Genomic DNA, 19,792 nt, shown 5'->3' on the forward strand with positions numbered 1-19,792 from the left:
CAAATTTCCTCTAGCAAATTTCAGACTAAGAAGGAAAAATACCTTCTCTTACACAGAAGTTAAGAGCATTAGCTCTGGGACCAGAGCACCGTGACATGACTGCAGAGCCAGTGCTCTGATCTCCTAGTCCAGATACAGGGAGTGGGGACATCAGCTCCTCCAGCCACCTTTGCTCTTCCTGAGACTGTCTCCCACACAAAGGCTAGCTGGGCAAGCACAACACATTAAACACTGAATTAGCCAAAAAAAGAAAAAAGTTGAAATTCTCATACATACCAGAACATTTGTTAAAGGGAGAGAAGCCTTTGCATTTCACATTCTGATTCCTTGTTCACTCTCCCTCTCTTATTTTGGAAGCTTTAACAACCACCCTCCACAACCCAACCTTTCAGTGGTTTCCACCAAAAATTTAGGCCTCCCTGACTAAGCTCATTGAATTATAGGCTTCGGAGTAAACTCTCTGTAGGAGGACATAAATAGACTGTGGCTGGAGTTCTGCTTACAGAGGGGTCTAAAAAGCCAAAATCTCAAGTGCAAAGAACTCTGGGCATTGGGAGATAGGAAAAATGGGTCCACTGTACGGTGCAATTCTGAAGCAAACTACCTGGAGTTAGGTCAGATTTCATAGCTTAAGAGCCTAGTCCCTACAAGACTGTGCTTCAGTCACCCACAAAAATTGTGAGGTACACAGGTTACCCATACTCTTTACCAACTGGCTATAAATTCAGGGTTGCCTATAAGCCCCTCGAGTTTGATAATTTGCTAGGACAACTTATAGAACTCAAGAAAGCACTATAGTTACAATTACAGTTTTACCATAAAGGGTACAAATCAAGACCAGCCAAATAAAGACACTTGTAGGGTAAGGACTGGGAAGGTCCGAATCATGAAGCTTCATATCCTCAGGACATGTCACCCTCCTAGCACATCAGTGTGTATCACGGACCAGGAAGCTTACCCAAGACTCAGTGACAAGAGTTTTTATAAGCGTTTCATTCTGTCGACATGATTGATTGAATTGGTGGCAACAGGCTAGGGCTCCAAGGCCTCTTACCCCCAGGGAGGTTGGGAAGTCAGGCTGATATCAGAGCTCAAAGCCACATGATTGGTCTTTCTGTTATAGCCAGTCCCCATCCTGAAACTATTTAAGGGCCCACAGAGAATCACCTCATTAACATAAAATCAGGTATGGCCCCAGGGGCCTACCATGAATAACAAAGACACTTGCATCACTTGGGAAATTTTAAGGGTTAGAAGCTCCCTTTTAGGAACCCAGGACAAAGATCAGACAAGTTCTTTATTATACAACATATGGAAAATAGAATTAGAATTGGAACTATTTTAAGTCACCAGAAATGAAGGCCAAAAAATTATGATTTTTATGATGGAGAAACAACTGGAAAATGTCATTTGATTATAAAATAACTGGTCATTAAACATCATTAGATTCTTTTAATTTGTTTTTCACTCAGTTGTTCATTCATTCAACAATATTTATTGAGTATCTCCTGGGCTAATCATTGAAGATATACTGTTACATTGTCAATGAAAAAAAAAATGTTTGTTTGTACTGTTGACCCTTGAACAAAGTGAGATTTAGGGGTGCCAATACCCCATACAGTCAAACATCCACATATAACTTTTGACTTTGCCAAAACTTAACTACTAATAGTTTACTGTTGACAGGAAGCCTTATTGTTAAATAAACAGTTGATTAACACATATTTTGTATGTTATATGTATTATATACTGTATTATACAATAAAGTGAACTAGAAAAAAAGAAAATGTTGTTAAGAAAATCATAAGGAAGAGAAAATACATTTACAGTACATATATGTATTTACTGAAAAAAATCCACGGACCCACACAGTTCAAACCCGTGTTGCTCAAGGGTCAGCTGTATTACATGGAAAAGAGGAAGGATAAACTATTTGAAATTATTTGCTTAATTTTAATTCCAATTGAAATGAGCCTGAGTTCTGAGATAATCATTAATTTTGTTTGTCAAAAATGATGTTAAGAGAGCTCCCAAAGTACAAAATATTAGGCATCAAGCCTAGATTTATGAAGAATTTGGGGAGGTAGGGGATAATAGAAAAAATATAGATGTTGGTTGTTTAACCACAAGGCTGCCATTTGGCCTTATGTTTTTAAACAAAATCAAGAAGTGCTTTGAAATGTGATGTGTTTTAAACTGTTCTTTTTTTTGCTTTCCTGTAATTGGAGCAACATACTAATTTCTACAAGTTGTGACTACTAACAGAGAGCAATCACCTCACAGACTTGTACCGAAGAGATGAAACCATCCAGGTGACAGGACACGGCCATGTGCAGAGTCCCCGCTTCCCAAACAGCTATCCCAGGAACCTGCTTCTAACCTGGAGGCTCCATTCCCAGGAGAAAACAAGGATACAGCTAGCCTTTGACAATCAGTTTGGATTAGAGGAAGCGGAAAATGATATCTGTAGGTAAGTGGGAAATAAAATCCATTTTAGGGTAAAATTTCAAAGTAGAAAAAAAAAAGACAGATTTAAAACATCACATCAAACTTCTCTTTGGGGCCCTCCGGACCTATCCGAGATACTCGACTTCTTTTTCAAAAAGCCTTTATGTCACTCCTAACGGACAAAATAAATTGGAGCGCAGACTGCCTCTGCAGAAAGCCTGGTGACCTGGCATGACTCACAGAAACTCACTCCTGCAATTGTCAGAGCCAGGCTGTGTGACTCCCAGAGAAGGGGGGAATCTGGGGGCCCCTATCTTGGCCAGGCCTAGAACAAACTTTGGGAGCAGGTAGATGCATCCAATATCCTGGGTCACCTGCACCATGTCACATGGCTCTGGTGCAAGCCTGCCAGGGCTTAAGGAGTGTATTCCCCTGCTGGGCTCCAGGAACTGACCCAGCACTGGGAGATGATGGTGGTAAGGACCCTGTCAGGTCCTTACCTGAAATCGTAATTTTAAGGCCTCAGGTATGTGTAAGAAAGAAGAGAAGGCCACCTCCCAGGATCAGTGTGCTCCTCAGAGGTCTGTTTCTTCCTGTAGTTTCTGGGTCAGCAGAAGATGAAAGCTGCGCCTGATAATCTTCTCCCTTCTTAGCATGTTTATCAGAGAAAGCCCTGGCTGTTGTTCTCTGAATTGTCAGCTCACAGCATCTTATTCACTTAATTAGCATGTGTAAGATGCAGAGGATTTTCTTTTTCCTTTCTGTACTTTACTGCACGAACTTGTTCTGCATTACCAATGAACTACTACTAAACTGCTAAATTCTTTCAGCAGGTTTATTTTACTTTGAATAATAAAAATCAAAATCGGGTACTTCAAATTTGGCTGTCCTTTATTGCATGTCTATTATGCTGACAGCTTTTATTATGTTGCTGTTTTTTCAAGAGTAACAGCAGTGACTGTTACTTTCTAGGACCATAGAGGGTAAAGTATGCCAGAAAGCAGAGATGAATACATGCAGGAAGAGCCAGTTAATATTTACAAAGAGAATAAGCTTGAAGAGACCTTGTGTCTTTTCAGCCTTGAAAGGGAGAACTGATTTTCTGTGCTCAAAAAAAAAAAAAAAAAAAAAAAAAAGACCTTGGAAACAAATGAAAAGCTACTATTATGGGGATATATGTATACTTAGAGCTGATTCACTTTGTTGTACAGCAGAAACTAACACAACATTGTAAAGCAATTATACTACAATAAAAATATCTAAAAAAAAAAGAAGATTATTAAAGGTGATGTCATTGAAGAGACACTGGTCTCCACTGCAGAGCAGGATTTTGATCTAGTAGTGACTGAGCCCTTTTGGCATCCTGACCTTAAAACTAGGAGAGGAAGTTAGGATGGTTTCTTTTCCAGACCCTTCATCAAATCAAGTTGCTCCTAAAAATTTATGGAGCGAGGTAGAGAAGTAAGAGGTAAAGGGGAGAGGAAGCAGGGAAAGAGGCAGATCAGAGACCTGCTCAGGACCCTCCCTGAACCAAAATGGTGCTCTTTTGACTTCAGACCCAGAGTAAAAATTGTGCTGATGTTGTGTTTTTTAAAAAACAAAAGTGACCTCTTGCATTATTAACAGAGTTTCAAGTAGATTCTTGCTTTGTGCAATAAATATGATTCACATATATTGCATATAAAATGAAATGCAATTGATTTCCTCCCATCTGTTACAAACCTCCTTGATGTTTACACTGTAATATTGCTGGAATAGCGATTCTTTCTTAGTGCTTTTCACTTTTTAACACCGTACATTAAATAGTTAATTTACCTAGCACCCAAGAGATATTCAGCTGGTAAAATTACATAAACCTTCTTATTTTGCTCATTAGGAAACTGAGTCAAAGGACATTAAGGACTCACAAATCACTGTCAATGAAATTTAGTAACCCTTTTATTATGCTCGCCTCCTCCTTAGATCACCCTGCCTGATCCAATAAGAGCTCTGAGGTGCGTGGTTAAGACCAGTAAAGTTGTATTAGATTTTTTTCATATTCAGACATGTTGGTTCTTATGCTGATTCCTTTTGGAAATGTGACAGGAAAATATAAAGTGGATATGAGACTTCTGCCACTGTTCACCTTGAATGCTCACCCTGAGTGCTCGTTTGCATTGTGACTTTAGCATCTGAAGTCGTTTGAGGAGAGGTAGATTGGAAGAGTGAGACACTGATGCCCAGAACTGAAAGACACAGAGTTCAGCTCTCAAGCAGAATGTTTTAAGATCTTGGGTGCCTGAAAATAGAATAAATGATCCCTAGAAGATGTCAGCTTGGTCACTGAAGATGTCTTATTATGTGATGAAAAAGTCAGACGCTGTGGAGGGCTTTTGAGGATCAAACAACTCTGTGGAATATCTAAAATGCCTTTCCTGTCTTCTTCAATCCTGGGATTCTGTGCTTCTCTGACTGGTGCCCGTGATGAACACATGGTCTTACCCTCACTTGCACATAGCCCAGATATTTCCAATATTGGCTAGTGCACATCCCTCCTCAAAGTCATGTGTTTCCATTATGATAAATGTCATAGTTTATGATATGATCCTTCCAAAAGACAATTTCCAAAAAGAGAAAATAGTCTTTTTTTATTTTAGCATTTATTTTCTACAATGATTTTTTGTGCTGTATAGGTATAGATCATTTCCTTTCTTACAGAAACACCGGATGTGGTAAAATAATTCAAAGTGGGAATTTGTTTAAAAACTTGATATAGTAAATATTTGGGTATATAATTAGAGCTACATCTCCTAAAATATGACAATAGATTATACTTGTTAGTTTTGCCAGGAAAACCTTATGAGGCAGATGCTCAGAAAGTAGCCCATTTTGATTTTTGACGATTTAGGAAGAGTTATGGCTAAAAGTGTGTAAGGGTGTTTCCTCAGAATAGATTGTTGAAGTTTGAATTTGAGAAACCTAATCCAAAAACTAGTTTTCCTTCTAAAATATCTGTAGGTTATAATTTTCATTTCAGATGATAGGTCACGAGAAATCACATATGTTAATTTCAATGTCTCAGTGAAAGTATGAATTTGAAAGTCTACTTTAATCAAAGTTTATGTCAAATTGGTACTAGGTATGATTTTGTGGAAGTTGAAGATATATCTGAAACCAGCACCGTTATTAGAGGACGATGGTGTGGACACAAGGAAGTTCCTCCAAGGATAACATCAAGGACAAACCAGATTAAAATAACATTCAAGTCTGATGACTACTTTGTGGCTAAACCTGGATTCAAGATTTATTATTCTGTTGTGGTAAGTAGCTTAACCACCCTATGATTAAAAGCAGACACTGGTTGCATGAAGTATAGAGATCATTTTCTGTGATTAAATTCAATAGTGTGAGAGTGAATGAACTGTGTTAATTGTCTATGGTATGCTTTGTCCCTGCCTTGTGGTCAAAAGGTTAAAGTCTTCTTTAGTGAGAAATGCCATTTTAGCTCTATTAAGTCAATGCTTGGGCCTATGTATTTTGAAAGAAAGCATAGTGAATAGAAAAAGTAAAATAGTTTATGGTAAAGCATATACCATATTGCCTTTGATTCAACTGGAGCTAAATAAATATACAGCCAAATAGAAGGTAAGTGAGAATTGAACCTCTTGGTTTAAAAAATTGTCTATGTAATTCTAATCACAGAAGAGTCCCAATGATTTTAGTTTAAATTATGACTCAAATTTGGGAAGGGCCTATGTTATCATCATAGAGCCTCAGGGTTAGCAAGTATCTTAAAAATTGGAAGGTATAATTCAGGACCCAAGGTTTGATTTTTGTTTACTATACCCATGTTTTTTTGTGGTCTCACCTCTACTTAAACACCTCAGCAGCCATTTCCAACTTTATATGGTTCTAACTATTAGAAAATCTTCAACATCATATTGCAGCATAATCTACCTTGTAGTTAAGTCTAGTTGTTGGGTCACACATGGTCATGGGTCTTCTTTACTCAGTCATTCATTTGTAGAACAATATAAAGTTCCTTCTTATTGACAAATATTCTGATAGGTGTAGTAGATACAAAGGCAAGCAAGAAGACAGGGTTCTTGAACCTCCTGGAGCTGATGGTCTGGTGGAAATGACAATTAGAAGCCATAACAACTGAGATTGATAGTAAGACAGAAGTACTGGGTGTTACAGATGAAGCTCAGGGAGATATTGGGATAATTTTGCCTATACATTACATTTAGGATACATTAAATATCCCTGAATCCTTCAGTTGTTCATAGCATATTGCCTTTTGCTCTCCTGGCAACGTCTTTAACTCTCATTCAGTTTATTGCTATCCCTTTTCAAAGTGTGGATGCCGAAACAGAACACAGTACTACAAATGGAGTCAATTTGGTGGTTTTTTTTCCTCTTATGAGTTAAATTTAGAGTAGGAAAAATCTTGGTTTTTTTCATCTAATGTGGTTTCTTTTCTCTCTTTTTTTCTGTGTGTTATGATGAGTGGTTAAACACAAAGTGAATTCTACATCAGAATACTATAAATGAAAAAAGAGCATGTGGTGATACTGGTTCCAGTTTCAATTTGAAAATAATCCATCAAGCATGATATACATTATTGCACACTCACGCAGTGCTGCTCAGCATTAAAGTGGAAGTGTGAACCTTTGGTTTCTACATTTCTTTGCTTTTAATGTGTTCAGTGATGCATCTGTTCTCAATTGTTCATGGACAAAGCAGGCTCAGCGTGTTGGAATGGTGATGTGTCAGAATGGCTTAGTGAAGGATCTTTTTTCCCCTTAACATATCAAGGCCTGTTAGTGCTCATGTGTATACTTTTTGTGAAGCTTTGGTTATGACTAAGTTAACTTGTCCATAAGTCAGTTAGAAACACCTTAACTCTAATACCATATCTTTAAGGCAAAATAACTCCTTTTTGTAGAAGAAGGCAGTGCAGGTGTGGATTTAGGGAAGAATGAATATTTTTATTAGAGGTGCTTTGGGTTACAGTGCAGGCTCATCACTCATTTCCTAGCCAATGTTAGTGGAATATTGGACAGCTTTTGTAGTGTGGGTGTAAACTGTTCGGCATGACTCCACTCACTTACTTATTCACCTCCACCAGTACATTCAATTGTGTTTTTAGAAATGATGGTAGTCATAACTTTTTTGTTATACAGCCTCTTGGTCTGCATTCCTTGAAAATAGCTCCAGGCTCTCTTTCCGCTCCTAATTGACTTCTGGCACTAAATATGATCAATTAGGGCTAAAGTGCTTTGGTGGCTGAATTCCAAGAGGTAGAGTGAGCTTAACCTTCAGGTGTATATAAACTCTAGATCTGTGTGGCTTTTTGATAAACTCTTGCATTTGATTCTTGTTCAACAGGGATCATTTATGCCTTGACCAATGTTTTGGAAAGGTCATTTTATTCATGTTTAAATTTTTCTTGGAGAAACTTTAAAGCAGAGTTTATGAACTCAAATGCTACAGAGTCCAGACTCAAAATTCATAGTGAGCCAGATATAAAATTAGAGAGAGACAGTGGGATTAAAAATGGCAAACCCCGATGTATGTAAGTCAAATCATTATGCTGTACACCTTATACAGTGCCATATGTCAATTATATCTCGTAAAACTGGTAAAAACGGCAAGCCTTCTTTAAGTATATTTAAATAATGATTTTTTAAATGTTGTACAGGCCCACAAAGCCTGTAGAGTTTGGAGGCAGCTGTTTCGCAATCCCTCCTTTAAGGAATGGCAGGTGCTGGGGAAATTTGAGCAATAGTTCCCGAGCAATCACAGTGCTCTTAGAAAATGGCAAGTAGCTATTTGGATAGGTAAAGACCACCCCCCTGCTCATCTCTACCTTTCTATCTCTCAACCTTCCGTCAAACATTTCTCTTCTTCCTACCTTAGTGACTCTCCAGTTGTACAAGGGCATCCCCTGAGGCTGTAAGTTAAAGGTGCCCAGGACCATAAGAGCCCATTACACTGGAATCACATCTACATGGTTCATGCTTATGACGTTTTTGGAACACCAAGTCTAGTGTACATTTTTAGTCAATTTTTCACTCCAGCAAATTGTGGGAGACTGACTAATGGTTAACATCCTGATCACTTATTTTTGTTTAGCAATTATTCTTATATTACAATTTTGTTTGGTGTGCTTGGAATTCAATTGTATACTTTTTTTACAGCATCTATCACAGTGTTTCCTAAGGCAGCACAGCCATAGGGTACCAGAGCTTTGCTGTAAAGCACACTTTGGATCAAAGGAGGTTTCCCCAGTTACTAATGGTGTGATATAGAATGGGTCTCTAACCTTTTGGTTTTACATCCATAAAATAGGGATAATAATTGGAGTTGGTGTGAGATTTTAAATTAATAGCAAATACTTATCATAGCACCTAGGATATAGTGGAAGTGCTCAATAAATAATGGTGATAATGATCCTACCTTTACCATCACAATCTGTGTGTGTGTGTATATATATATATATATATATATATATATATATATATATATATATATGTATTTCCTCTAGATAAATGGCAATGAACTATTCTGAGGGTAGGACAAACATCCTGTGTGTATTCCACACAGTACCTTATACATGGCTAGACAGTGTGTTTGTTGAATTGACTCTTCCTGAGAAAATATGATTCAATTTCATATTTCAATTTTTTGCTCTCCTATTCAGCTTTCTTTCCTAATTTTACTCAGCTGAGGAGGATAGATACCATCAGAGGGCATAATGAAGCAGAATGGATAATGTTATCAAATTGTTATCAAGATGTGTTTGTCTAAATAAATTAAGCTCTCCCATCTCAAATCTAGTTTATTGGGGAATGAATGGATGGATTGGATTGTTAGGAATCTTTTTTGGAAGACCATTAAGTAGTTTATTGGAAAGGTGTCTAATTACAAGGCTCCCAATGGATGGTGTACAAAGAAGTCAGCAAGTATGGGTATATGAATTTCAACTCTGCTGCTCACTGGCTAAAGGCTCAGTTTTCTCTTCTGTAAGATGGTGATAACACTGCCTGACACACAATTAACTAGTTGTAGGATTAAATTAGATAATTTTGTAAGCCACCCTGCCTGGAACTTAGTAAATTACTCAAATATCTGCTGCTCTTATTGTTATCATTATCACTGGCATAATAATTAGTATATCATCAGGTGATAAATGAACTTGGCAGTCCTGTACAAACAGCCCAGCTGTCAGTGTGTGTGTGCATACACATATACACACACGTCTGACCATAATTCACCTCCTTCATCCAAGGTAGAAGCATTTTATTGTATATTGTGACAAACATTTAAAAAGCCTTTTATTTGTGTGTGTGTTTAATGGAAAGTACATTTTTTAATTCAAAAATTCAAAAATTATTTATAACTTTTTATTGAAATATATTGATAAATGATTTACAATATTGTGTTAAGATAAATTAAATTATTTGAAAGCTATTCCAAAACTTTTTTGTTTTATTAACAAACTCTAGTTTATTTCATAAGTTGAATTTACTAATACCCATTCTAAACACTTTCTAAAATAAAAAAGCAATTTTATCACCAGTTTTTTTTACTGTGTATCTCTGCAGTTTGAATTAACTTCAAGTGACACAGTTAAGATTGCCATTAAGATGAAAACTCCACATGAATCATGGCTTTGCATTATAAATATATTTTTTTTTAAGTAGAGGAAGAAAGGGAAGAGGTTGGAAAAGAAGATGAGGATGCAAAGAGAAAGGAGGAATAAAACCAGTGAGTTAATAAATAAGATTCTCAGTTATAACAACTTTCACAGATTCTAATTTTGCTCACCTAAAACTTACCAGTTGGTGAAACAAAAACAAAATAATGGTAGACAATTCATTATTATTCCCCTAAACGAATTCTCAAACAAAGCTAGAGAGTAAAGGACCTCATTCACTTTCTCTACAAAATGTGGAAATTCCATCTTTATTTGCATAGTCAGATAAAAATTGTTGAAGGTTTTGAATATCCATGGGTATTCTGACCACTTCAGCCAGGACTGTATATAGAGCCAAGGATAGTCAAGGTGAGGCTGGTAATCACATAGCAGATTCTGTTTACCTCAGCTTCTACATTTTGGTATATCCTTCTGGAGGTTTGGTGATATGAGAGCTGTGGTATTATTTATTAAATGCCTATTTTGTGCTAGACCAAGCTCAGTCTAGGGTCCTGAAGATACAGCTATGAGGAGGATAGGCAGATCTCTGTCCTCATGATCTCATATGGTAGCAGAAGGAAGCAAACAATAAACATTTAAGTAAATAGTGAAGTAAGTACCTACATACAAACATAAATTTTTTGAAGTTCAATAAACGCTAGAAAGAAGATAAAAGAGAACAGTGTGACGGAGAGTGACTGGAAAAGGATCCACTCCAATCAGAGAGTCAAGGAAGATCTGTAGGTGTAAAATTTGAATTGATACCCAAAAAAGGAGCAGGAAACACCATGGGAAGCTAGGGGAGAAGTGCTTTAAGGAAAAGAACAGCAAATGCTAAGCCCTGAAACAGAAAAGAGAAGACATCTTTGACAGTAATGATTCTTTTGGTATCTTGGGATTCAGGCTACTGGAAGGAGGCAAACATAAGAGAGGGAAGCAGAACAGCAGCTCATTGCTCTCTCAGCTAAGCATGAGAAAGAAGTTTTCTTATCCTCATCTCAGCCCATCTATTTTGGATATTTCTCAAATCTTTCAGTACTTAGACCAGGTAAGGTAGCTAAAACCAGAGGGTGAGCTAGGGGCAGATACTAAGAAAGTATCAACAAGATAACAAACAAAGTGTGGGGCAGAAAGAAAACAAGGGGCATGGTCCATGTCAGACAGGAGGATAGCATATGCATACTCCAAAAGCCCTAAGTAAATGTCATAGCAGTAGACTGCCAAGTTGGCAAGCCCAGGAGCTTCAGTGGATATTAGTTGAAGCATTCATTCTTAAGGCCAGAGTCTCATTATTGCAGCATTTTATAGGCAAGGCTAGATAAGTGTTCTTATTTAAAACTTTACAAATGTTCTAAAATTTCACCAATTACAGAGATCATTTTGATGAACTAGGAGTCTCATTGGGAAGGTTAAGTGAATCAGTTATTTTAATCAGATTACCTTCCTAAAACCTGAATACATAATGAGAACTTTGATAGAGTTCTTGAGAGAGTAAAGAGCAAAATGTAATATAGTCCTAGAGCAAAGAATAATTTGACAAAGAATATGGCTAGGTCCAGAAGCAAATGATAGGGGTTGAGGAGAATAAAGGGGAAGTGGGGTCTTGCAGGTGGGGGTGGGGAGCGGAAGAGGAGGAGGTAGGTAAAAATAGGATTAAGGGAGCAGGAGGCGACAAGAAAGTGAGGTGGAATGAAATCCCATGATAATATGTTCCCCTGAGGAATTCAGGGCATTTTTGCTAGTTATGTATTCATTTTAATGCATTATTCAACAGACTTTTTACTGGACACCTATTATGTTTCATGCACTTTGATAAATACTGGATATAGAGTAGTGAACAAAATGAGACAAGGTTCCTGCCCTCATAGAACTTACAATTTGGTAGGCACAGTCCTGCTGATGATGCTGATGATGATGATAAATATATTATAAAATAATAATAGTCATAAATAATAGCATCTAACCCTTTGGGTTATTGTGAGGATTAAATATATGGGGCAATGTATATGAAGTGTTTAATTCAGCACACAGCATATTGTAAAAAATCAATCTGCTGCTATTAAACCATGTATATTGCCTGAAGACTGCTTGTAAGAAAAATATAGAATCTTAGAGATCCAGTGCCTGGGCTAACCCTCTTATTTTATAAGTGAGGCAGGGGACTCAGGTTGGGTAACTTTACCAATGAAACGGTGAACACAGGTTGTGAGTTTGTCTGTGGTCACGGAGCTCACACATGTGTTATCCAATGAGACACAAAAGCTGTGGACCCTCTCCAAAGAAAAATAAATATATCTAAATTTTTGCATAAAATACCAGGGAAACCCCCTGAATCTCATCTGTGATGTCCCTTAGATGCAGTTAAGAACCCCACACATATTGCTTCTGCATGTTCTCTGACTTTGGGAATGTTTTCTTCCATGTTGGCTAATCCTTTCCAACATAAGCAATGTTTGAAATAGTACTTTACTACTGTAATTAATTTTCCTCATAAAACCCATGTGCTAATCACATGAGCAGATGACTCCCCAGGTGCTGAGTAAACACATTTCCAACTTTGAGAGGGATGCTGTTTAATGGCACTTGGACAGTCCAGTATCCTGTTTATCTAGTATTACATTATATGGACTTGCCACAAGTAAACTTTTATCCTTGAAAACCGGAAAGATGCAGTGATATTAAATAACTGGGCCTCTTTATACACATACCACTTGCTCTCTATAACTGTGCTTTTTGATGTACTAATATTTTGGTAGATGAAGAAAGTGAGAAAGATGAAGAAGGAAAAAGCTATTTGGCTATATTAGAAAGTGGCTTGCGTATTAAAGATATGCCTAAAACAGAGCAGTATTTCTTTCTTAAAAAGCTATGAAGAGGTGCACCTCAGTAAAAAATATCTCTGCCTAATGTTCAATTATAAATTCAACAGATACTTCTGAGAACTTACTGTGGATAATAAAAAGAAAATGATATTCCTGTGAGGGAGAAAGACACAATTATAAAGCATTGTGAATTGCAGTGATGAAATGTGCATGGAATATTCTGAGCACACAAGGAGGAGGAGGAACACAAAAGGGATGCTGTGTTCCTCACAAAGATGGGGCTTGCTGGTGTAAGGAAAGATAAAAAAGTATTTTTTTCCTCTACCCTCCTAGGTTCTGTCTTGAACTCTACAGATTAGACTGGCAAAAAACAGGTTAAGGAGAGAAAAGCACACAGATCATTAACACATGCATATCATACACACGGGAGCACTCAGTGATGAGTAACTCAGAGTGGTGGTTAGAACTTGGGCCTATATAACGTTTTAACCAAAGGACAACACATTTTTAGAGAAGTGACAAGACAAAGGAAAAGGACTTTTAAGTTTCTAGGGCAGCAAATTGTGGGAAGGTAAATATATGGGAGAATAAATGGAAGCAAAGGACTAGTGAGTAAAGTTTGTTATGTGGATTCCTCTGGTGCCTCTCTAGGCTGATAAGGGTTCAGAGTTGTCTCTGGTGAGGGGATGGTGGACAACCTTTGCAAATTTATGTGCTTCTAGGCACGTAGCGGGAGGACAGAGGACTTTTCCTGAGCCTGCTTCTTTTCAATTGCCTTCAGCTCAAAATAATTCTTATGCGAAGGTGGCATATTTTGGGGTGGCATATTCCACTAACATTCACTGGACTGGGCCATGGAGGGAATAGCACCCCGAGAAGGGAGTGTTGCCTAAACAAAGGCACAAAGTCAGAAAAGCAAGGCATTTCGGAATATTCTGATGAATTAATCCAAAGTGTTGCAGGTTGAGGGTGCTAACCACTTACTATCCTTTCTTTATTCTTGCCAGTAGGAAAGAGATACAAGAAGCCAAAAGATGATCAAAGTAGCAACTTTATTAATGTTGGTCCATGAAATGCCAAATCTCAGGACTTTCTTATAAAACTAGAGTAGAGAATTTGGCTGGGACCCAAAGCCAAAGTATGGTTGTCCCAGAACTGTGATGCAAATTCAGAACAAAGGATTTTTTTCAAGGGGTCTAGGGGATACACTTACATGCCCCTCGCACTGCATAGAAGGTCACAAATAGTCAAAAACAGGCGGGAGAGCTGTGGAGGACAGGATGGCCGACTCTAATCTCAGCTGTGTTCAGCAGATGGACCCAGGGAGTGGGGAAGGGCTGAGACCCTTCCCAATGGTTGGTGTCAGAAGCAGGAAACCCAAGAGAGACATGGGGAAAGGGGATGGGGATGAGGAAGGGAGAGAAGATGGAAGAAGTGATGAAGGGAAGAAATTAATGAAGGGAAAAAATGTCTGTTGATATCTCCATATCTGAGGGCTGAGGCAGGAATGTGGAAAAAAGCGTTTCTCCTCCAGAAGAGCAAGCAAAGATCTTTGTGCCCCTGAAGGGTCCAAGACTACAGTGATTTTTATGATTTTTTCAGTCAGTCATCTTTGGTTACAGTCCTTGGGGAGTCAATACTACCCACCTCTGGTCCTAAGGAGAGCTAGGTGACCCATTCCATCTACAAAAGGATCAGCCATTCTGACAGGGAAATTGAAGATCCCTGGAACTTTGGGGAAACTCTAGTCTTCTCTCCCAGGTGAACGAAGGAATGAGAAATCAATCATACAGACAGGACTCATCTAGCCTTGAAAATAACTGTCTCTAGCGTTCCCTTTATCAGTGGGAGCGTGACCTCCATTCAACATTGCTTCTTTCACCTGTGAGAAAATTGAGCTACATAGTCAAAGTGACTCTTCCCTTATTTCAAAATAGAAAATAGGAGCCAGACAGAAAAAAAAAAAAAAATTAAAAAGAGAGATTGAAAAGGCATGGAAAAAGAGGGATACATGAATAAATAATCAGGTTGCTTCTTGGCTGGGCCTTGCTAATCACTTCCTGATTGGTCTCCTATATCCCATCTCCCTACTTTTAGTCTCTCCTGCACATGGTTGCCAGCTGGAGTAGAGCTGTAATCAAATCATTTTCCAGCTGAAAACTTGTGAATGATTTTCAGTTTCCTGTGGAGTAATGTGTAGATACCTCACTCGGATACTGAGAGCCTTCCATGTTCTGATCCCCCTAACATTCTAGCTTCAGTTCTCCCATCTCCCTCCACAGATGGTTCAGTCCAGGCCAACAGCATTATGCCCTGACGGCCCAAATACTTCATGATTTTCCCCCTCTTATCTCTGACAGTTAACTTTTGGATGTATATTTCCTCAAGAATCCAAGCCCTCCTCTCTCTGTCAAAGACATACTCATGTCAAATATACCACTTGTTCTTAGCTCCTCAAGCACAAATGCTCTTTCCCTTTGTCAGGCACCCACATTGCTATTCTTTATCAACATTTTTTTTTCAAAGAAAAAGTAATGTATACATATCCCAGACATTTTTGAAAATACATAGAAAAGTAAAAAATAAAACCACCCATAGCTCCCATCATTCAAGTATAACCACTATGAATATTTTGGACCATTCTTTCCAGCCATTTTTTAACCCATGGAAACCTATTTACAGGTCTCACTGTCTCCATTAGAGTGAAAGCTCCATGAGGGTTGGGAGTGCCTTATTCCTACAGGTCTATCACAGGGCATTGTGTACTAAGTAGGTCTTAACATGTTTAACTGAGCTGAACCAACAAGTAAGTATTCATTGAGTACCTGTGATGCATCTGACAGTTTGGAGTAAAAGCAATATATAAAAGCAATCCCCAGTGATGTATAAAGAGACCATTGACTATGTTTTTCCAGACTTAGGATCAGAAAGACTTTCTCCCTCTCACTCTAATGTTACAGTCATATCAACATACCAGTGGCCCTCAGTTGCTTTGGTCACTGGTCATTGGAAGGGGTGGGGGTGAGAGTGGAGGAGTGGGGGCCATTGTTGGGATCAAATGTCAGGAAAACTGTGGAATGGAACCATGCATCCTGTTTGTAAACTCTGCCTCCACTACATTTTAATCTCAAGGAGCCTGTAATTGTGTAAGTAACAGCCTGACCTCAGCAGTTCTGACATCAGACTGTGTAATGGTGACATCATAGCACACACGGTTCAGATCCTCTATTGATGCAGCTGCTGAGCTGCCCTCCCTCATGAAGAATGTCAGCAGCCTTGAAAGACTCAAGTCTTCTTGTTAATTGTACAGAGGTCTTTGAGGTCCTGGTGTCTGTCACTCCAAGGGTCTTTGCTGAGGCCCCGGGAGCTTCCCAGGTTTTTAAAATACTCCAGAGCTATTTGCTTGCTTGTTTATTTGTTTTGAGGTTTTCTGTACAGGATAAAGGGTATGTGAGTCAGAAACACTCAAATTCAAATCACTGTATTGTCTGTGAGACTTAGGACATATCAGTTAAACTGACCAAGCTGGTCTTTCTCCATTTGTAAAATGGGAAGGATCCACCTGCATCATAAAGTTGCTTGGGGATCACCTTTAAAATATATGGGTTTGATAAATATACTATACACAACAGATGGAACTATTATTATTACTGTTACCATCTAAATGTCTTTGGAGAATTAGAATCAACTTAGGTATATCCCAGGTCCTATAAGAGATTTCGTGCCTGAGTTCATCTGGGCTGCCATAACAGAATACTGTAGCCTGGGTGGCTTATAAACAACAGAAATTTATTTTTCACAGTTTTGGAGGCTGGGAAGTCTAAGTACATGGCACCAGCAGACCCATTGTCTGGTGAGGGCCTGCTTTCTGGTTCAGAGACAGCCCTCTTTTTGTGATAACCTCACATTGCAAAAGGGGCCAGGGAACTCTCTGGGGCCTCTTTTATGAGAACACTAATCCCATTCATGAGATCTCCACCTTCATGACCTAATCACCTCCCAAGGGCCCACTTCCTAAAACTATCACATTGAGGATTAAGTTGCAACATAACCAATTTTGGGGAGACACAACAGTGGGTCTCTAGCATGTTGGAACCAGATGAACACTGGGGAGATCTATGGACTTGGAGTAAGGTCAGGTCTAGGAACAGTTAGACAGTATGATTCCGATTCCCAGCTAAACCCACAGATTTAGGCAGATGTGGGAGAAAAGGAAGGCAAAACATCTTAATACCTCTATTCTGCTACGCTACATTAGATGTATACTCTCTTCATCTCTTTTGAACTATTCATGAAAATATCTTGAACTATACATTTAATATGAAGATTCTAATTTTACCAGTGTATTTGTATTTTAAAAGTTCCTTGATGTCACTCCTATAGAAAGACATTCATTCCTCATCTACAAAATACTGTGCAAATAGCCCCTTTGGCTCAAAGGCAAGCCAGGTCTCTGAGGTATATAGTTGTTCAAGCTATGAATACTCAATGCCATCTTCTGGCATTTTTTTTTCTAAAGTGCTAAAACCAGCTATTTTTACAAGGAGAAAAAGACACTAACCACCAACACCCCCAGTATTTTAATCTCTGCAATAAATATCTCTATAACAGATAACAAGGAAATATGAATTTGAAATAGAAACATTTCTTTTAGGCATGGAGGATAACCTAGATAGGGAAGGGTTTTTTTAATCATTAAAGAATAGAAATATGAATACAAAATCTTAACCAAGAAATCAGTCCTAAAGAAAAATCAGTTATAAAGGCAGAGCTCTAAATTAAAATTTCAGACCACTACCTCATTTTGATTTAATGGTACAATTAGTTAGAATACACAACTATCAATAATCTGTTTTCCTCTGTGCCTTTTGTAAGAACTTCCCTTGGATAACAAAAACATATGCTATTTATCAATATGAAAATAAAATGATGTTTCTAAGTCCCGTTGTGGGCAGAATGGCAAAGCAGATCTAAGTTTTTGTGTCTCCAGTTTCCTTTTGGAATCTTCTAAAACCCTAATCCACCCCACCTCACCCCACCTCTGCCCAAATGTTTTTTTCCTCACAAATCAAAATGGCAAGCAGATCTTTCATGAAGACCAAGCTGTAAATTAATTCTCTAATTAATTCAGTCTCTCATTCATTCTACATGTATTTTTGTGGATCTCCATCTCTATGTCAAGTTCCAATTCCTGGGGATACAAATAAGATGGGAAACCTGCCCTCAAGACAGGAAAGTTAAGCAGACCTGCTGTGACCAGCGATAACAGAACAGAAACACAAACTGAGAGGTTGTGGGAGGGGATAAGAGAGAAAGTAATTGTGTCTGAGGGAGAGAAGATGGTCAGGAAATGAGTCACAGAGGAAGCAGTAGCTGACCCAAGGAAAAGGTAGGGAATCATTCAATCCAAGCAGAGGGAACAAAAAAGCTGACTGATGACAGCTTTTTTTTTTTTTTTTTTTTTTTTTTGCGGTATGCGGGCCTCTCACTGCTGGGGCCTCTCCCGTTGCGGAGCACAGGCTCCGGACGCACAGGCTCAGCGGCCATGGCTCACGGGCCCAGCCGCTCTGCGGCATGTGGGATCTTCCCGGATCGGGGCACGAGCCCGTGTCCCCTGCATCGGCAGGAGGACTCTCAACCACTGCGCCACCAGGGAAGCCCGTGATGACAGCTTTAAAGTCTTACTCATCCCAAGTTATTTGCATGTAAAAGTGATAAATACTAAAGGTAAAAGGAAGAAAATTGACCAAAAGCATTTCAGGCTTAAACCATAGAGTATAATTTAGCATGAAGCATCACAGTTCCAAGAAAATGATTCTTAATCAAGTGTTTGCAGTAGAACTATCTAAAGCTTTTTTTTTTTTTTTTTTTTAACTATAGGTGCCCAGAATTTACCCCAGACTTAATGAATCAAGGGCCTGCAAAACTATTTTTAAAAGCTCCTCAACTGATTCTAATTGCTGCCCTGATAAAAAACTATTTCCTTTGATAAGAATTCTTAATTTATAAGCAGAGCCCCAGAATTTACACTACTCTTTAAAGATACCATCCTCAGCTTCGTGTCTGCTACTCATTTTACGACTTCGATAGCACCGTTTACCACAGCTATTTTACAGCACTTATGTGTTGACATTTCTTGTTCTGGTATTAACTGGACGATGAGCACTTTAAAGACGACAAGCCTTAATTATACTGTGTCTGTTGCTTACTCCCATCACTTAATAGGGTGGCAGTTACTCAGTAAATGTTCCTGAGTGAATTAATGTTCTGTAAGCTTCCAGAAGTCATCGTGAACATTTCTAAAACATGTGCTATGTACCAAGCACATAGTAGGATTAAATGAGATAAGATATGGGAAAGCCCTTTGTAAAATGTAAACGTACCACATAGTTTCCAGATTTTGTAACAAACTACTGAGTGTCCTTCTTAATTTCATTAAAAAGCTCGATAGGCTGAATTCACACTTTTACATCAATGTAAATATATTTAAGTCTCATGAAAAGAGACCTCTTAATTAATTAGTTTTCTTTTTTATTTATTTATTCATTTATTTTTGGCTGTGTTGGGTCTTCGTCGCTGCACGTGGGCTTTCTCTAGTTGTGGCAAGCAGGGGCTACTCTTCGTTGCGGTGTGCAGGCTTCTCATTGCAGTGTCTTCTCTCATTGTGGAGCACAGGCTCTAGGTGCGCAGGCTTCAGTAGTTGTGGCACGCGGGCTTAGTTGCTCCACGGCATGTGGGATCTTCCCGGGCCAGGGATCGAACCCGTGTCCCCTGCATTGTCAGGCGGATTCTCAACCACTGAGCCACCGGGGAAGCCCTAACTAGTTTTCTTAATTGCACA

At 38.6% G+C, this 19,792-nt stretch overlaps 1 protein-coding gene across 2 annotated transcripts in view; it reads left to right on the forward strand.

Moving 5' to 3' along the window:
* The window catches only part of PDGFD (platelet derived growth factor D), a gene marked incomplete at both ends in the record, with an annotated part of 235,561 nt that overhangs the window by 159,006 nt on the left and 56,763 nt on the right, over window positions 1–19,792 (forward strand). Inside the window, 2 exons of one of the 2 annotated variants that reach the window (XM_079707658.1) lie at window positions 2,266–2,470; window positions 5,567–5,747. In XM_079707658.1, coding sequence (XP_079563784.1) covers window positions 2,266–2,470; window positions 5,567–5,747 — 386 coding nt within the window. The remainder of the gene's footprint in view (window positions 1–2,265; window positions 2,471–5,566; window positions 5,748–19,792) is intronic. The other variant, XM_079707659.1, reaches the window with a different exon arrangement.

Source organism: Hyperoodon ampullatus (genome assembly GCF_949752795.1).
Source record: "Hyperoodon ampullatus genome assembly, chromosome: 7".
NCBI classification, from domain to species: domain Eukaryota; kingdom Metazoa; phylum Chordata; class Mammalia; order Artiodactyla; family Ziphiidae; genus Hyperoodon; species Hyperoodon ampullatus.